This window comes from Drosophila melanogaster, chromosome 2R, assembly GCF_000001215.4.
Source record: "Drosophila melanogaster chromosome 2R".
NCBI lineage: Eukaryota > Metazoa > Arthropoda > Insecta > Diptera > Drosophilidae > Drosophila > Drosophila melanogaster.
Genome location: NT_033778.4, coordinates 9477506 through 9493665, shown reverse-complemented (window position 1 = coordinate 9493665; position 16160 = coordinate 9477506). Strand labels below are relative to the sequence as shown.

At 36.2% G+C, this 16160-nt stretch overlaps 1 protein-coding gene across 7 annotated transcripts in view, besides 2 other annotated features; it reads right to left on the bottom strand.

Moving 5' to 3' along the window:
* Window positions 1-3061: 3061 nt before the first annotated feature.
* Window positions 3062-13534: a mobile genetic element.
* Window positions 10504-11908: a mobile genetic element.
* Window positions 13535-13589: 55 nt separating the features above from the next.
* The window catches only part of Camta (Calmodulin-binding transcription activator), a 34031-nt gene continuing 31460 nt past the window's right edge, over window positions 13590-16160 (bottom strand). For 6 of the 7 annotated variants that reach the window (NM_001144152.2, NM_001144153.2, NM_001299321.1 and 3 more), the window contains one exon: window positions 15576-16123. In NM_001144152.2, the coding sequence (NP_001137624.1) occupies window positions 16048-16123 (76 nt within the window). In that variant the 3' untranslated portion in view covers window positions 15576-16047. Of the gene's footprint in view, window positions 16124-16160 lie in introns of all 7 variants that reach the window. The other variant, NM_001299320.1, reaches the window with a different exon arrangement.

The following is a 16160-nucleotide window of genomic DNA, read 5'->3' as shown; positions in this document are numbered from 1 at the left end:
TGTTGATATACAAACGGAACCGTTTTACTCGAAAAGCCTATTAATATTAATTTGAGTTTGAACAGGACCATCGAACTACAACTCAAGCCGCGGACTCAGGTACGAACCAAATCAAGTTCGATGCGAACAAGTTCGTCCAGCATGTTGGAGCTCTGTTCGATGAAGCTATATGCAACAGGCCGCTTTTAAAGTGATTCTTCAACGATGGCTAATAAGCGATCCTGCACGTGACTCGGCTTTTGGCTGAATGATAATGACGCAGACCTCAATTTGATGGTCTGGCCTTTTTTGGGGGGAAACAACTTTCATCGGCAATCAAATCAATTATGTGGGTAAAAGTCGTGTTTCCCTCGCTGCAGAATTTTTAGAGTGCCTAAATGCTGTGGCTCCTCTTCGGAAACTGATCGAATCTTCATGGTCCCATGGGTGCTTTTGGATTTGTCAGCGTGTCGAACAAAACACAAATCATGTTCATCAAAGTGTGGCTAAAAATGTGTGTTTTGTGGCATTTTTTTGTGCCAAATTTATAACTAGTTGTGTTGACTTCAGCTTCAGTTGCGATTGCTGCAGTTTGCAGTTTTACAAATTGTTTTCGAACATTTGTTCAAAGTGATTTATTGTCTGTTATTTACAGTCCGCCTCTTGGCTAGCTGGCAAAATTGTTCATTTTTTATTTTTCACGCGCCTCGGCTTCTTCACATTGGCAGTGAACACTTCGGCACACGGTAGCCGCGTGGCCAAATGGAGGGAGGAGTCGGCCACCACCATCTAATGCATTTCTCGGATACGAGTGTCGCCTTAATTGATATGTCATTTATGCTAATCCCTGGCCAGAGAGCACAGGAATTCGCTATCTTGACGGGCTACAAGATGTGTTTAGTGCATTTGGAGTCGAGTAACACTCGTCGGCAGACTATTAAATGCAATTAAGTTAATTTAAACAGTTTTGTGGAAAGCGCTGACAGCTAACAATAAACAGGTGCTTGCGGCTCAGGCTCGAAAACAATTGAACAACCATTGTTGTTTATTTGGTTTTAGCCAGACTTAGGTCTGACTCACTTGGATGATGCGCTGCTAGTCCCAATAATGGTTGACGTCAATTATCGGAAATTGCATTCGTCTCCGGCTGCCATAAGTATCCGTACTTCAATCGGAGCTTAGTTTAGCCTGACCCAGATTGCAGACGGAGTTGCTGGCTCAAGTACTTATACTACACATTCTTCATTGTGTGCCAAGACTTTTAAATTCCAGATAATTGTTTTATGGCCCCACCAAAGTATCTTTATGGCAACGAATCGATTGTTGATTAGCCCCAGCAGCGTGAAAATGTCGCTGGCAACATTGTATCAACAATTTCGAGGATAGTTGGTTTTTCAGCGTGACGGGAGGCTCAAATCATGTATTGTTTTAATCTCTCTGTGATTTGCACTTTAGTTGCTCAAAGCCCCTGCATATTAAGAGTTACATTAGAACTATATTTTTTATGTTTTTTAGCTATTTTTATTGCCAGTTTTTGCACTACGAATGTTCTAAGATTTTTCCGTAATTGCAAAAGCACTTTGAATAAATTAATTTATTTATTTTATTAAGAAATTTAATATATTAAACAAAATTTTAGTCTTACTGCCTATGTGTTACATTTTACATATATGCATATGCATAGGGTTTTTTTAAAAACTACTTCAAGTTTTTTGTTTAAGTCTTTCGATTTATCTTTGGCGTTTTATAGCGTGCTTAACTAATTTTAACTTTGGTAGGTAAATAGAAACATATTAATGGAGTAGAATGTTCATATATAGCCCTTTTGTTTATTCTTTGACTTTTTAATGATTGAAATATTTTACATTTAAGTAGACTAACCTAATTACGTGCCATAAAACTAGGAGCTAAAAAACCCATTCTACATTTTATTGGATATATTTGGTCTTTTCAATGAATTGAAGCCGGCTTACGCCACTCCAGTGGCAGCGTCACTCAATGACCATAAAATAATGTATAAAATACACAAAAACAAAGCACCGACATGAAACAATCGAGAATGGCCCGAAAATTCCAGCTAAACAACAACTTTACCAAAAACCGAAATACAATAAAAATGCGGAGCGTGGAGGAGAATTGCTTTCGGTGTTTATTGTTGCGGCTGGAAAGCGCTAGTGGAGGGCAACGCTTGGTTTCACATTACACCCAGCTTCCGCTGACAGACCGAATGTCAAGCAGCCAAACCAAACCAAATAGCCAGGCAACCAGGCAGCCAGTGAAGCGATCCGTCCGCCGAGGAGCGAAAAAATCGCATTCGGAAAATGATTTTTTGGACTTAACTACGATTGCCCATAAACAAGTGTAAGTTGAGCTGGAAAAGCGGAAAACGCAGCCAACGCAGCATCCGATTTCAGGCAGTGGCAAAGGTCGAGAGCCGAGAGCAGGCCGATTTATTAACAAGACACTGCGAACGCCTTGGCATTTTGCATTGTGCTCGTAATTACGAAACAACGCAGCCAGCAGATACAGATGTATCTACGCCCCATTAGCTCATCCTCACCCCCTCCACGCAGCAAGTGTTAATTGAGCTGAACCAGAAAAAAAGAGAAGGTGAAGGAGAAGGTGCACAAGGAAAACTGGGAAAAAAGGAAATGTGCGATGACCCAAGCAGCTGGAGGTTTCCTTTTTTCTCTCCTACCTGAAGATAGATACTTTCTCGGACCGATAGGGTTAGCGCTAAGGACAATTCATTGATAATGACTGGCGCCAGCTGGCGCTGGCCGCTCACTTAGACAAATTGATTACTAATTGGTTTGTCAGGACGGCGAGAAGAGAGAAATTTGGCCCAGGAAGTGCACAAGGACCAGTTAAAGTGTTGAATTAAACTTTATTGGATGTAATTACAATTTTACAGAAACTGGAAAGTCGTTTTACAATATATATGTATATATATATATATATAACTCTATGTTTCGTATGTGTTTGGGGTGTATCAGTGTCTGTGTCTGTACATATACATATAATACGTTGATTTGTTAAACATTCTTTAGTTTTCCGATATATGTGTATAGTTCATGCTAAGTGTTCACACATGAACACGAATATATTTAAAGACTTACAATTTTGGGCTCCGTTCATATCTTATGTAAATGAATCGAGAGCGATAAATTATATTTAGGATTTTGTTATCTAAGGCGACTTGGGTGCATTGCTCAAAAACATGTAATTTAAGTGCACACTACATGAGTCAGTCACTTGAGATCGTTCCCCGCCTCCTAAAATAGTCCCTTAGTGGGAGACCACAGATAAGGTCCTCGCCGCTCAAGATAGGCAGATGTGCCCGAGCGTGGGACCTCGATAAGGCGGGGACTATTTACTTAGGCCTCTGCGTAGGCCATTTACTTTAAGATGCGATTCTCATGTCACCTATTTAAACCGAAGATATTTCCAAATAAAATCAGTTTCTTACAAAAACTCAACGAGTAAAGTCTTCTTATTTGGGATATTACATTTGGTCAATCGAGCCTTTAATCGACTCTGCAGTTTCCCCCTACCAAAGGTAAGGAACTCAGAGAAAGGCCAGCTCCTTTAAGCATCTTACAGCTAAAGGTAGCAAAAATAAGTGACTCTTGTTTCCCCCTACCAAAGGTAAGGAACAGAGTATAAATATAAAAAGCAAAAGATACAAAAGAATCTTTTATGTTTTAAAACAAGCACCTTATAGTCTATAGCTAAAGGTTGCTTTGTGTACCATTATAAATTGTGGTAAGGCGTGCTTGAGGCCATACATCAGCAATTGTGAAATTAAAAAGTGCATAACAAAAGTGCCTTATAAATGCTCTAATAGCATTAAATCAGCTCATAAATAGAGTGCAGTGTATATGCCATAAGAGCATAAATTAAATAAAAAGTGCCTGAAAACAGTGCCTTATAAATGCTCTAATAGCATTAAATCAGCTCATAAATAGAGTGCAGTGTATATGCCAAAAGAGCATAAATGCCGAAATAAATGGCTAAAAAACAAAAAATCTGACTGGACTACAAAAATAATAAAACGTGCCAAAAAAAAAAAAAATCATCTTTAAACATCGACGGAGCCTTAAAGAAGAGAAGGAAGTCAAATTCAAAGGAGCCTCTACCAGCAGCAGAAGCAGCAACAACAGCAACAGCAGCAGCAACAACAACGACATCAGCTAAGTCAAAACAAGAATTTTCTGTTTATCCAAACACACATATATATATAAATACATATAAAATACATATACACGTACTATATATATTAAGAAATTACAAAAAATTTTCAAAATGATGTCAGAAAAGACTATTCAATTCCTTAAGAAGCAGTCCGAAATTATTTTGGAAATTAGAAAGTTGGAAGTAAAACCAACATTAACAGATGTAGAAATTCTAAAATTAAATGAGCTTCAAAAATGTTTCATTGCTAATCATAGCAATTTATTAAAGATCGGCGTTGTCGATCATGAATATTTTAACGCGAAGCAGTATGATTTAATAATGATGGTGTTAGAAAAAATTAAAAATAAAAATGAAAAAATTAAGGGCGAGTCGGTAGAAAACACTTTCCCTAAATCAAACACTGTCCCTAAATCAAACCCTCCCCCTACATTAAACCTTGAAATGCGTGGTCACCCTGAAAAAGAGGGTATAGCACAAAACAACGCTTTAAAAGTAGAGCAGGCATTTCGTAATAATGTTGGCCAATTTCGAGTATATCTAGAAGATACGTCTAAACTAATAGACAGTAGTCCAGATTTCCTTAAAATAAGGAAAAATAAAATTGAATTTTTATGGCATAAAATAGATAACCTGATTGAACAGGTGAATAGTCATTTTGAGAGTTCGCTATTCGAAGAAGAAATTAGCGAACTTGAATTTGACAAACAAAATATTCTTACAGCCATTAATAGTCGACTCAGTGGCACAATAAATAAAGCTGAAATGTCGACGGTTGTTAAGGCGGAGGAGTTACCAACCCTGCCTAAAATACAGATTCCCACCTTCTTTGGTGATTCCAAAGAATGGGATCTTTTTAATGAACTCTTTACAGAGCTCATACATGTGAGAGAGGATCTCAGTCCTTCTCTCAAATTTAATTATCTAAAGTCAGCATTAAAAGGAGAAGCCAGAAATGTGGTTACTCATTTACTGCTCGGCTCTGGAGAAAATTATGAAGCCACTTGGGAGTTTTTGACCAAGCGATATGAGAATAAAAGAAACATATTCTCAGATCATATGAATAGGCTTATGGATATGCCAAATTTAAATTTAGAATCCAATAAGCAAATAAAGACATTTATTGACACGATTAACGAGTCAATTTATATTATAAAATTAAAGGCACAATTACCAGAAGATGTGGATGCAATTTTCGCTCACATAATTCTTCGGAAATTCAATAAAGAATCACTCAATTTATATGAAAGCCATGTTAAAAAGACAAAAGAAATACAGGCACTTTCTGATGTCATGGACTTTTTAGAGCAAAGGCTCAATTCTATATCATCATTCTCACAGGAAGTAAAACCTGTAAAGAAAATGATTAATAATAACAAGAATAAAAATTATAGTGACAATTGTGCATATTGCAAACTACCAGGGCATTATTTAATTCAATGCCATAAATTTAAAATAATGAATCCAGCAGAACGGTCTGACTGGGTAAGAAAAAATGGGATTTGCCTAAGATGTCTGAGGCATCCGTTTGGTAAAAAATGTATAAGCGAGCAGCTTTGTTCGACTTGTCGTAAACCTCACCACACGTTACTTCACTTTGCAGGTCATAATCCAGAAAAAGTGAATACGTGTAGAACAACAGGTCAAGCCTTGTTGGCCACGGCCTTGATTCAAGTAAAGTCGAGGTATGGAGGCTTTGAACAATTAAGAGCATTGATTGATAGTGGCTCTCAAAGCACAATTATTTCAGAAGAGTCTGCACAGATTCTAAAATTGAAAAAATTTCGGTCTCATACTGAAATAAGTGGAGTATCTTCCACAGGAACGTGCATCTCCAAGCACAAAGCGGTTATTTCGATAAGAAATTCTCCGAAAAATTTAGAAATTGAAGCAATTATTCTCCCAAAACTTATGAAGGCACTTCCAGTCAACACGATTAATGTTGATCAGAAAAAATGGAAGAACTTTAAATTAGCCGACCCCGATTTTAATAAACCGGGTCGCATTGATTTAATCATTGGAGCAGACGTATATACTCACATTCTGCAAAATGGAGTTATAAAAATAGACGGTCTCCTTGGGCAAAAAACTGATTTCGGGTGGATAGTTTCTGGATGTAAAAAATCCAAAGGAAAAGAAACCATTGTAGCCACAACAATAGAAATAAAAGAGTTAGATCGCTACTGGGAAGTGGAAGAAGAAGAAAAAGATGATATCGAGTCTGAAATCTGTGAAAATAAATTTATCAAAACGACAAAAAAAGATTCAGATGGGCGATACATTGTGTCAATTCCATTCAAGGAGGATGTCACCTTAGGAGATTCAAAGAAACAAGCGATAGCTCGTTACATGAATCTGGAGAAAAAACTAAAAAGAAATGAAAAACTTAAGGTTGACTACACTAAATTCATGAATGAATACATGGATTTAGGACACATGATTGAAGTGAGTGATGAAGGCAAATATTTTTTACCGCACCAGGCAGTGATTAGAGATTCAAGCCTTACGACCAAATTGAGAGTAGTTTTTGATGCTTCAGCAAAAACTACGAATAACAAAAGTTTGAACGACATAATGTGGGTTGGGCCACGAGTTCAAAAAGATATTTTTGACATTATTATTAAATGGAGAAAATGGGAATTTGTTGTTTCGGCAGACATTGAAAAGATGTACCGACAAATTAAAATAGATAATAATGATCAAAAATATCAATATATTTTATGGAGAAATTCTCCAAAAGAAAAAATTAAAACATATAAATTAACCACAGTCACTTACGGAACTGCATCTGCACCATATTTGGCTACCAGGGTTCTGGTAGATATTGCAGATAAATGTAAAAACCAAGTTATTAGTGCAATAATTAGGAATGATTTCTATATGGATGACCTAATGACTGGAGCTGATTCGGTAGAAGAAGCTAATAAATTAATAACATTAATTCCCCATGAATTGCAGAAAGTTGGATTCAACTTAAGGAAATGGATTTCCAACAATTCCAAAATATTAACCACTGTGGAGGACACAGGGGACAATAAGGTTCTCAATATTATCGAAAATGAATGTGTTAAAACTTTAGGACTAAAATGGGAACCTCAAAAGGATTTATTTAAGTTCAGCGTAAATTGTAATGATGAATCAAAAAATATAAATAAGCGCGTTGTGTTATCAACGCTAGCAAAAATATTTGATCCGTTAGGATGGTTGGCACCAGTCACGGTTTCAGGAAAACTTTTTATTCAAAAACTTTGGATAAATAAAAGTGAATGGGATCAGGAATTATCCATAGAAGATAAAAATTATTGGGAAAAATATAAAGAAAATTTATTATTGTTAGAGAATATTCGAATCCCAAGGTGGATTAATTCAAACAGTTCTTCAGTCATTCAGATTCACGGATTTGCGGACGCCTCCGAAAAAGCATATGCTGCAGTAGTCTATGCTAAAGTAGGACCTCATGTTAATATAATAGCTAGCAAAAGTAGAGTCAACCCTATAAAAAATAGGAAGACAATTCCCAAACTCGAGCTGTGTGCAGCTCACCTGCTTAGTGAATTAATCCAAAGACTAAAAGGATCAATTGACAATATAATGGAGATCTATGCTTGGAGTGATTCCACGATTACCTTAGCATGGATTAACAGTGGTCAAAGTAAGATCAAATTTATAAAAAGAAGAACGGATGACATTCGGAAATTAAAAAATACTGAATGGAATCATGTTAAGTCAGAGGATAATCCAGCAGATTTAGCATCCAGGGGAGTGGATTCTAACCAGTTGATCAACTGTGATTTTTGGTGGAAAGGTCCGAAATGGCTAGCAGACCCAAAAGAACTTTGGCCTCGGCAGCAGTCTGTAGAAGAACCTGTCTTAATAAATACGGTATTAAATGACAAAATAGATGATCCTATTTACGAATTAATAGAAAGGTATTCCAGTATAGAAAAACTTATACGTATAATAGCATACATAAATAGATTCGTGCAGATGAAAACAAGAAATAAAGCCTATTCATCAATTATTTCAGTAAAGGAGATAAGAATAGCGGAAACAGTTGTTATTAAGAAACAACAAGAATACCAGTTTAGGCAAGAGATAAAGTGCCTTAAAATCAAAAAGGAAATCAAGACAAATAATAAAATATTGTCATTGAATCCATTTTTGGACAAGGATGGGGTTCTAAGAGTTGGAGGAAGATTGCAAAATTCCAATGCAGAATTTAATGTTAAACATCCAATCATTTTAGAAAAATGCCACCTAACAAGCTTATTAATAAAAAATGCTCATAAGGAAACATTGCATGGAGGGATAAACCTAATGCGAAACTATATCCAAAGAAAGTATTGGATTTTCGGGTTGAAAAATTCGTTGAAAAAGTATTTAAGAGAATGTGTAACGTGTGCAAGGTATAAACAAAATACAGCTCAGCAAATAATGGGTAACTTGCCAAAATATAGAGTGACGATGACATTCCCGTTTCTTAATACTGGAATAGATTACGCAGGTCCTTATTATGTTAAATGTTCAAAAAATCGTGGCCAAAAAAACATTTAAAGGATACGTTGCTGTATTCGTTTGCATGGCCACCAAAGCCATACACTTAGAAATGGTAAGCGATCTAACTTCAGACGCATTTTTAGCAGCACTCAGAAGATTTATTGCTAGACGGGGAAAATGTTCCAATATCTATTCAGACAACGGAACAGATTTTGTAGGAGCTGCAAGAAAATTAGATCAAGAGTTATTTAATGCAATACAAGAAAATATAACGATTGCAGCGCAGCTTGAAAAGGACAGGATTGATTGGCATTTTATTCCCCCGGCAGGACCTCACTTCGGAGGTATTTGGGAAGCTGGAGTTAAGTCAATGAAATACCATTTAAAGCGTATAATCGGCGACACTATTTTGACTTACGAAGAAATGTCAACTCTTTTATGTCAAATAGAAGCATGCTTAAATTCAAGGCCATTATACACTATAGTTAGTGAGAAGGACCAACAAGAAGTTTTAACACCAGGTCATTTTTTAATTGGAAGACCACCTTTAGAAATAGTCGAACCAATGGAAGATGAAAAAATCGGAAATTTGGATAGGTGGAGACTTATCCAAAAAATGAAGAAAGATTTCTGGGTTAAGTGGAAAAGTGAATATTTGCATACGCTCCAGCAAAGGAATAAATGGAAAAAGGAAATTCCTAATATAGAAGAAGGGCAAATAGTTTTATTAAAGGATGAGAATTGTCATCCTGCAAGATGGCCTTTAGGAAAGGTGGAAAAGGTGCATAAGGGGAATGATGATAAGGTCCGAGTGGCTAAAGTAAAGATGCAGGAAGGATATATCACTAGACCCATTACTAAAATTTGTCCCTTGGAAGGAATAAAGTCTGTTGACAAAAATGAGGCTGACCAAGAGCCAAAAAGACGAACTAGAGCGACATCGGGAATGTCCAAGATCGGAATCATTATGGCAATGTTGTTGTTTGTGTTAAGTTGTCAAGTTTCTAGCGCATTACCTAAAGATATAGCACCAAGATATTCTATAGACAAAATAAATAAAACCTCAGCAATATATCTAGACCCGCTAGGAGATGTTGAGATTGTGAGTACTTCTTGGAATTTGGTTATCTATTATAAAATGGATCCATATTTTAAAATGTTAACAAAGGGTAATGCGCTTATACAAAGTATGAGGAAAGTTTGCGAAAGACTTCATAGCTTTGAAGAGCAATGTAGTCTAGTCTTAGATAATATGCAAAGTCAGTTATCGGAACTTGAAGAAAACAATAAATTGTTTATGATACAGTCTAGATCTAGAAGCAAGCGTGCTCCTTTCGAATTTATGGGTTCCTTGTATCATATTTTATTTGGTATAATGGATGAAGATGATAGAGAGCAATTAGAAGAAAATATGAAGAATTTGTTAGATAACCAGAACAACCTTGATAAACTAATTCAAAAACAAACATCTGTGGTTGATTCAACTTCTAATCTATTAAAGAGAACAACAGAAGATGTTAACTCCAATTTTAGAAGTATGCAAATAAGAATTGAGAACATGACAGAAGTTCTTAAAGAAAATTATTATGTTTATAAGGAATCAATAAAATTCTTTATGATTACGAAACAGCTACACTCATTGATTGAAGAAGGCGAAAAAATTCAAGCAGGCATTATAAGCCTGTTGATTGATATTAATCACGGTAGGCTAAATACAAATATTCTCAGGCCAAATCAGCTTAAAAAAGAAATTGCCAAAATTCAGCAGAGTCTTTCGGAGAACCTAGTAATTCCAGGAAAACGGTCAGGTACGGAACTTAAGGAGGTGTATACCAGAGAACTGCAGCCCGCCACTCGCACTCTACGTCCACCCGATAAACACTCGGTACTCTAGGCACCCCGTTTTTTTTGACACCCTACTTGCGGCAACACAAAATACTCGAGTGTTTTACCGACGTTGTGTTTTTGTTACGAGTAAAAAAACCACCCGAGGCCTGCTGCGCAAGAGCCGTATGGGTGAGTGGACGCACAGTCAACGATCGGCCGCAGGTCATTTTTTGTATGCGGGCTGCAGTTCTCTGGTCATTTTTTGTACGCCTAAAATTTGTATGGGTGGAAGCGTGACGGGTATAAGAAATGAAGGGTAAAAGGGAATACCCAAGAAAATTTTTGTGCTCATGTCTTTGCTCTTTGATGGACTCAATGGGTGCCTCCCATTTCAAACACATAAAGTAATTGCAATTAAAGACGGCATTTGTTGATTTTTACGTTTTTTAATGTCTCAATCTAAATAATAAAAACATAGTGGGCTTAAAAAGTATCTATTAAATATAAGGACTTAATGTTGTTGGATCAGGTAGTAAGTCATCGACGTCTACCTGTTCCCCATAGATAGCGCCGATTTGTAGGAAAAACTTCACCAAATTTTTAAATCCGGCTCCGGTTACTGCAGAAAACGGCCGACAATCTTGGACAACCCATTGGGTGCATTTTTCAATAGCTACTTTCTTGTCGTTTTCCGAAACAATTTTTAATTCCGTTGGTCGTCTTAATGTTAGACAACATTTATGGCGGGATAAATTGGAGGTGTTTTTGTGTAAAAATTTGAGCACTTTCTGGCATTGCCTGCAGAACAGCCATCCGTCCAGAACAGTTTCATCTTCCTTTAAAATGTCACATAAAATGCTCCAAATAACACTTTTTCCTTTATGTTTATTGGCAACTGAGTATGTTCCATTGTTAATTTTATTTTTAACGAAATCAGCCGCTTCTGCCATTATTGTGACCTTTTCCTTTGGCTTCCAAATAATACTGAATCCTAACAAGCTAGTAATTGCATCGTAAAAAACAAAAAAGGGGCAATTAACAGCCGAGACACTGGACCAAAGACACAAGAACTCAACAATCATTATGTATGGCGCCATTTGACTCGACTACCTACGAGACCACTCGAGTATTTTTGGAAACACCCGAGTATTTTTGGAAACACCCATGTGTTTAACGGTATACCCACAAGTGTTTTTCTCACTCATCCCTTTTTAGGCACTGTGTGAGCGGCACCCGCGACGCAAAACACCGTATTGATTCGGGTGCGCACACAACGGGGTGTCTTGTCTGCATGTTCAGATTTATACTGTGTGTTTGTAAGTACCCGCGATGTGCGTGGCGAGTAGCACCCGCACACAAAATTGTAGGGTGTGAGTCGAGTGGTAAAAAAGTGCCACCCTTGCAGTTCTCTGGTGTATACACTGTTAACAGCCAGGGGTTTATTCATCGACGATAAATTGATCATTAGTGCAAAAGTGCCTCTGTTTAGCAGGCATCCATCCAAATTGTTCAGGCTTATTCCGGTGCCAATTCGAAATGAAGATCGGATAATAATGGTGCATACAACGTCCGAATATTTAATTTATAATTTTGAGATAGATTCCTATCACATAATGACGGAAGCCACATTAAATCAATGTCAGAAATGGCAACTAAATAAGAGAATATGCAAAGGAAGTTGGCCCTGGAATTCAGCGAATGATAATGCATGTGAGATTCAGCCTCTAAAGCCAGATAAAGCGGCGAACTGCATCTATAAAACAGTAGTCGACTCTAAAAGTTACTGGGTAGAGTTAGAAAAGAAAAGTAGTTGGTTGTTTAAGGTTCCTGCGAATTCAAAAGTCCGTCTGCAATGTACTGGCTCTCAAATTGAATTGTTTGATTTGCCTCAGCAAGGAGTTTTAAGCATTGCGCCATATTGTACGGCAAGAACCGACGATAAAATTCTAGTTGCCCACCATAACATTCAGTCCGAAAGTGAAGAATTATTATCAACACCTTATATAGGAGAAGTTAGTGAAGCGCCGAAGATTATTTGGGATCCGCTGAAACTATCAATATTAAATCATACTGAGGAATTTGAACGATTGAATAATGAAATTAAATTTATGAAAGAGAACCATCAAAAATTGAAAGATTTACATTTCCATCATATTTCCGGACATGCTAGATTAATTATTGCTTTAATAATAATGGTAGTATTAATAATATATTTCATACGGAAATGTGCTGTGCAACAAAGAATGCAAGCAATAACCTTTGCAGGTCCGTTGCCAGTACTATAAATATCAATAATAAATAAAAAATAAAATTATACATTTATAACAAAAAAAAATATACAGTCCACTATATCGTTGTTTAAGAGAAAATGTACTTCTACAAAGAAAAAGCGAAATGTTTAAAATAAGTTAATTGAGTACAAATTGTTGAATTAAAAATAATATAAACCATAATTGTAATCCAATAAAATTAAAAGCCAGAAAAACTAGGCCCATTGAAATCTTAGTTGCAAAATAAATGAACATATATCAAATAAATACAGTCCACTACTGTTATAAATGCAACTAATATACTAATGCACATCTCAGCTTGCTGGCCCTTTGGCAGAATGTTCACACATGAACACGAATATATTTAAAGACTTACAATTTTGGGCTCCGTTCATATCTTATGTAAATGAATCGAGAGCGATAAATTATATTTAGGATTTTGTTATCTAAGGCGACTTGGGTGCATTGCTCAAAAACATGTAATTTAAGTGCACACTACATGAGTCAGTCACTTGAGATCGTTCCCCGCCTCCTAAAATAGTCCCTTAGTGGGAGACCACAGATAAGGTCCTCGCCGCTCAAGATAGGCAGATGTGCCCGAGCGTGGGACCTCGATAAGGCGGGGACTATTTACTTAGGCCTCTGCGTAGGCCATTTACTTTAAGATGCGATTCTCATGTCACCTATTTAAACCGAAGATATTTCCAAATAAAATCAGTTTCTTACAAAAACTCAACGAGTAAAGTCTTCTTATTTGGGATTTTACACTAAGTATCCCATACAAGTAAGGTATAATATTTAAAAAGGTTACACTCTAAGTATATTTCGCTTAAAAGTTTAGTTAACAGTTTCATATCCGTTCCTATTTGCTGCTCTACTAAGCTGAAAGTCGGAAACAAACAGTTTAAGTAGCTGATTTTGGATTTCTTGGGACAAAGTTGGATGGTAGGTTAGTGTTATCTAGTTGAAGTTGAAGAAGAATGCTGGTTTCGTACATGCGCCGCACTTAAAAGTTCTATTAGGACGAAGATAGGTATAAATTATCTAACAGATATGTGAGTACCGAATATCCAATTACATTAGCTAGAATAGTTTTCCTATTGTATAGTTTCGTTAGATATCAACAATTTTGGTGTTGCATTAGATTTAGTTCAGTTGAAGGGAAAAAAGTACAAACCAAACTAGCTTGGGGGAAATGCCCTACGTTCGCGCAGACACCCACTTCGATATATTAAGATACATAGTCTGTTGTAGGTATTTATAATTGTTTGTTAGATTTAAGTTTAGTTTTAGTGCCAATTGGCTTAAGGTACTTAAGTTTTCTTTGCCTTTTGGCCTCCCTCTATCTAAAAAGACTTCCATCCATTAAAACACACTCAGGTTGCTACTTTGAGGTTTATAAATTGTGTATCTGTGTGTGTTCTTTTTGTGAGCCAGAGCGTGTCCAGTGTGTGTAGTATGTGCAAATATTGCAATTAATTGGATTTAGTATTCAGCTGGTACATGTCTAACACCCTGCCTAAACAGTTAACAAAATTGATTGCAATTCTTAAGTCAGTTGAGTAGTGAAATCGTATTTAGTCTTCATTTCGAATCAGTTGATCAGATTTATACATAGTTAAGTTAGAGCAAAATGCAATCAAAGTTTCGTATTCGTAGAGTAATAATAGTGCGAATTAAGTATAATAGTTCGTAGTTTAATAGTTAACAATGTGATAGATCTAAATCGCATCCATACTCAACAGCTGCGCATCTGGTTGTGACAAACATTCGTCGAGTAAAAGTTAACTTACAGCCCACTTGCACATCGCAATACGCAGATTTTCCACTCGCACTTGAAGTTGCTTTATTTGCACTTGGGTTTTTGTGAGTTTGGTTTTTTTTTTTTTGGTTTCTATTTTATCTGGTTTGGGACTGCTAGAGGTAAGTGTGTCCATTTCTACGTGCAGGACATAGTTTTGGATCTGGTTTATATACATACTTTTCTATCGCCAATGTTTATTAACTTGAACTAGAACGATCCTTTAAAAATTGTTTCTTGAGTTTTCGAATCAGTATCGGCTCTTTCTCTATTATATATAATGTATATTTGTAAGTATATATGTTCTTGTTGGTATGTTATGAAAGCTAACAATGTGGACGGACAAAAATAATTTACAAAAATTCATTTATTGTTACATTTAGTTTAAAAACTTTTCTCTCTTGCTTCTTTTTGTGTTTTGGCTGTGTATTCATTCAAGCAGTTAAGATTGACTGGCGCGATCAATCGGTTTAATGGGTTTGCAGCAGCAAAAAGTCGGAAATTCCATGTATCCAATAACTATCATCACTTCTCTGGCTGACTGCACTTTCATTTGGATATGTGCCCACGTAACACATTAACCATTCCTGTGATTTATACTATTATTAGCTAGGCTTAGTCTGTTTAGTCAGATAAGTTAAGACTTAGTACACATTATTGAATTAAGTACTTGCGTATTAGAAATTAGAATAGGGTTTAGTTTCTTTGAAATATGATAAATCGTTATCTGCTGCGCTCTCCACACGAATTTGATTTTAGAAATCAACAACAACTTTGGACTTTCAGTGGAGTCTTATGATTAAACCTAAAGAGCAGTTAGCATCTAGTTAGTATCGAGGATTAATGTTATAGATTTTCGTTCTTTTTTGTATTTTGCTTTTGCTTTAGAGACAAGCTTAGTCGCATCGCAGAGCTTGGTAGTACGTTAAAATAGACTAGAATTTAGTTAGTTAGGCAATATCTATATACAAATGTAACTATATAGATGCATACACATGCGTAATATTGGTTTAAATTGTATGTATATAATATGTATATATAGCAGGCTACTTTTTTTTTACTACAATTGGAGTTAAAAAGTTTTTAAAGGCTTCAGTAATAAGTTCTTTCGAGTTGACAAATGGAAAAATTGCGTTATCATCTTCTCCCTGGAGTCCGATCTTCAGTTAAGTTTAGGTTTAAGTAATACCTTAAAAGACTTCTAGCCTAAGCTACAATCACTTCGAAAACAATGTGTGATTCTTAAAATTCGTTAGGCAAATTAATTAAAGTGCAGGTATTTGCTACTAATTTAGAACGTTTGTTGTCAGTGTAAAAGAGAGTTTGAAACAAAGTTTCACTACAGAGGTGCTTGGGATTGTTTTTCCTAATCGGAGCAAATACGAAAGTAGAAAGTTTCACTCGGTTGTTAAAGCTATTCATAAATTCTTATGGAACCGTGCAGCTTGTTCCTATGTTTAAAATTCACTCAGTTGACCCTCACTGATTGGATTGTATTTGGTGTAGATTGTTGTTGTTGCTCGCATTGGTATTGCCACTGCTTGGCGCAGAAATGCTACAAAAAGGTGGCATATTAGTTTGGAATCATTAAA